Below are 2,610 nucleotides of genomic sequence, written 5' to 3'. Positions count from 1 at the left end.
TTGGCGAAACGTTTTGATTGGTTGAAATGGGGAAGGGTGGGTGTTCTGATTGGCTTGTTTTGTTGAAACGTGAGAAGGTAAGCCAGCTGATGTCGCTGGTTGCTGCAGACAAAGCATGCCGGTAGCCGCAGCGGGAGGAGGCCGTGGATATTGCACTTCAATATTCCTCAACAACCAAAGTCCAGCACTGAATGGAGCCTGCGGCACGAACGTCCTGGCCGTTTAAAGGCAAGTGTACAATGACGTGGTCCTCGTTGGACACACGAAAAAAAACGAGCTCCACGCGTAGGACAGCGAAAGAAGTCCACATCACTGCCAGCGATGTCTACGCCCATTGCCTCGTGATGTTGGAATGAAATGGGTTTTGAGTCACTAGACCCAACGAGGCCTTGGAAGGTTTCCATCTTCGTCTCGAGGTCACTGGACCTTGCACGCCTGAGACGGCGCATGGCGATGGTGGAGGAGTCACTGGTTGGTTTGCAGGAGTAAGAATACACTGTCGAGTGGATGCAGTAAACGCTATCAAGCTCTGTTTTGACCGTGTTATCAATCTACCGACTGTGAAAGTGCGCGAGCGGGCCTGTTGCTTTGGTGGCGGCTTCGATGGTTCCGACGAGCTATGCACGCTAGTTAGCGATTCGTGGCACGCAGCAGAGGACATGTTACGCGTTCGCGCACGATAAATGCGCCCAACGACGTGACGAGCCACGCGACAACGACGAGCGCTGCGTAGTACTAGTACAAGCATAAATCGGCTCCATTTACTAGTAGTTTGTAGAAATCGTACCTGGACCCAGCCCCGCTGGAGGCGCTCATAGAACGTCGGAATGTACCTACCGCACATTGGTCGTCGTCCCTGTTGGTATAGAAAAAAGACTACGAAATGTCGGTGACGGGGACACTCAGCGTCGCGTTCATGACAAACCGCCGGGGGTCCACACTGGCATCTTGGATCCACACATGCTCTTGGTTGGTCACATGGGCTCGGTCTACGGCACCGATGACGCCCGTCCATTTCGTCATCACGAAGACGCCTACTCTCACGACGGGTCTGCCGCAGCATGAACTGCTCGAGCCGCAAGTCGTCGGCGTGGTGGAGCGACGACACGTTGAGCAGCGCGTCGGCTGCATACGGCATCGCGCACCTAATGCGATCGTCCATCAGATCGTCGAGGCTCCGCTTCGATCGTAAGAGTACGTGGTCGTGAGTGGCAACGGCCGCTTGAAGCTCAGCGCGAGATCGCCCACGGTGTAGAGGACGCTGCCTGGCAGCGGCGATGCATGCGAGACGAGCGCCATGACGTCCATACTCAGCTGGGCGTGCGTCTACAGCCCAACAATACTACTAGTACAGTCGACCGAAGGACACATAATTGCCGTCGACCTGGACCGTCGCGTTGAAGATCACGAGCAACGACGCTTTCTGGACGCGTTCGCCTGCGTTCACTGCGATCGCCACCTCGATCGAGACGCGGTCCAGAAGGCCATCGCGGTTGTCGTCGTCGAAAAACGACTGAATTTGCCCTGGGCGCAGCGCGTCGCCCGCGAGTTGGTTGACGTTGCTCGGCAGCGTGCTCCAAAAGCCCGAGAACACGCTCTCTTTGCCATCGTCGTCGCGCGCCGTGCCCTCGATGAGAAGCAGCGTCTGGTACATGTAGCGCACGTGCGGCTGCTCGCGATACGCGACGGACCGAGGCCAGAACGCTACGCAGCGAACGCGGTCAGGAGTCATCGATCGTACGATCGGCCTACTCGATGCATCGTAGACGAGTAGGAGCGGCAAGAGAAGCGTCGTGAGCCACGCTAGCCACGACAGGAGGTACGCGGGCGAGCACACGTTGCCATAGTAAACGCGCGCGACGGGCTCGTGGTAGACGGGCCGCATCCACAAAGTGCCCTTTCAAGATCGGCCACCGGATTGCATTACATCAAGAGCAACGCCGTCCGCGAGCTATGTGGAGAAATGCGTCTTGCCGTACACCACCATGACGACGTGCGAGGACTGTGGCAGGAATGATTACCGCCAAACACTCTTGTCATGCGACTGCCTGCACAGCGATCGAACGCATCGACATGGGCTAGCGCTCGCCGCGTGCAACATGCGCTGGCCTGTGGAAGCCATCGACGCCTCTCGGAACCAGGACCGTTCTACAGTACTATACGGTGCCAACGGACGCATCCGCGCCAACGAGCTTCCACCTCGTGCATGGCTGCAGACAGCAAAGACAACGCTAGTGCCGGTAGACATTGGCTCGACAGCTGCTACCGAGGCCGACTGCTCGCTCTGCGCTTGTAGCTTCTTGATGGCGCCATGCCATGTACGCGCCGCTATGTCCCTCGCATCTTGCCCCAGCGGCCAACTTGAAGTTGCCTTTCACTGTCGGCGCCGAGGACGCGATCGCGGCGGTAGTAAGTGCCACGTCATCGCCACGTATACGCGAGCTAGCGTCGGGTTCAAGGCTTGAGCGCGTCCACCCGCCGGACGCGACGAGCGACCGCGTCCTGGCCCGTATCCAGTCCGCGGTGCTGATTGGCTGCGTCGGGCCCAACGACTGGAAATTCGGGTGCGCCATCCGGATTGGCCAAATAGGTTGCGACGTCCGCCAATAG

The 2,610-nt window shown here is 58.4% G+C and overlaps 1 protein-coding gene across 1 annotated transcript; it reads right to left on the bottom strand.

Moving 5' to 3' along the window:
• Nucleotides 1–1,198: 1,198 nt before the first annotated feature.
• Nucleotides 1,199–1,885, bottom strand: SPRG_18152 (hypothetical protein; the record flags this gene model as incomplete). Its single annotated transcript, XM_012357588.1, has 3 exons — nucleotides 1,199–1,326; nucleotides 1,385–1,704; nucleotides 1,753–1,885. Coding segments are annotated over 3 exons (581 nt in total), but the record flags the coding sequence as incomplete, so codon positions are not given.
• Nucleotides 1,886–2,610: the final 725 nt, after the last annotated feature.

The sequence above is a fragment of the Saprolegnia parasitica genome (assembly GCF_000151545.1).
Source record: "Saprolegnia parasitica CBS 223.65 unplaced genomic scaffold supercont2.1008, whole genome shotgun sequence".
Classification (NCBI taxonomy): Eukaryota; Oomycota; class Saprolegniomycetes; order Saprolegniales; family Saprolegniaceae; genus Saprolegnia; species Saprolegnia parasitica.
The sequence above is the reverse complement of the archived record's forward strand: the minus strand, read 5'-3'. Positions and strand labels throughout refer to the sequence as shown.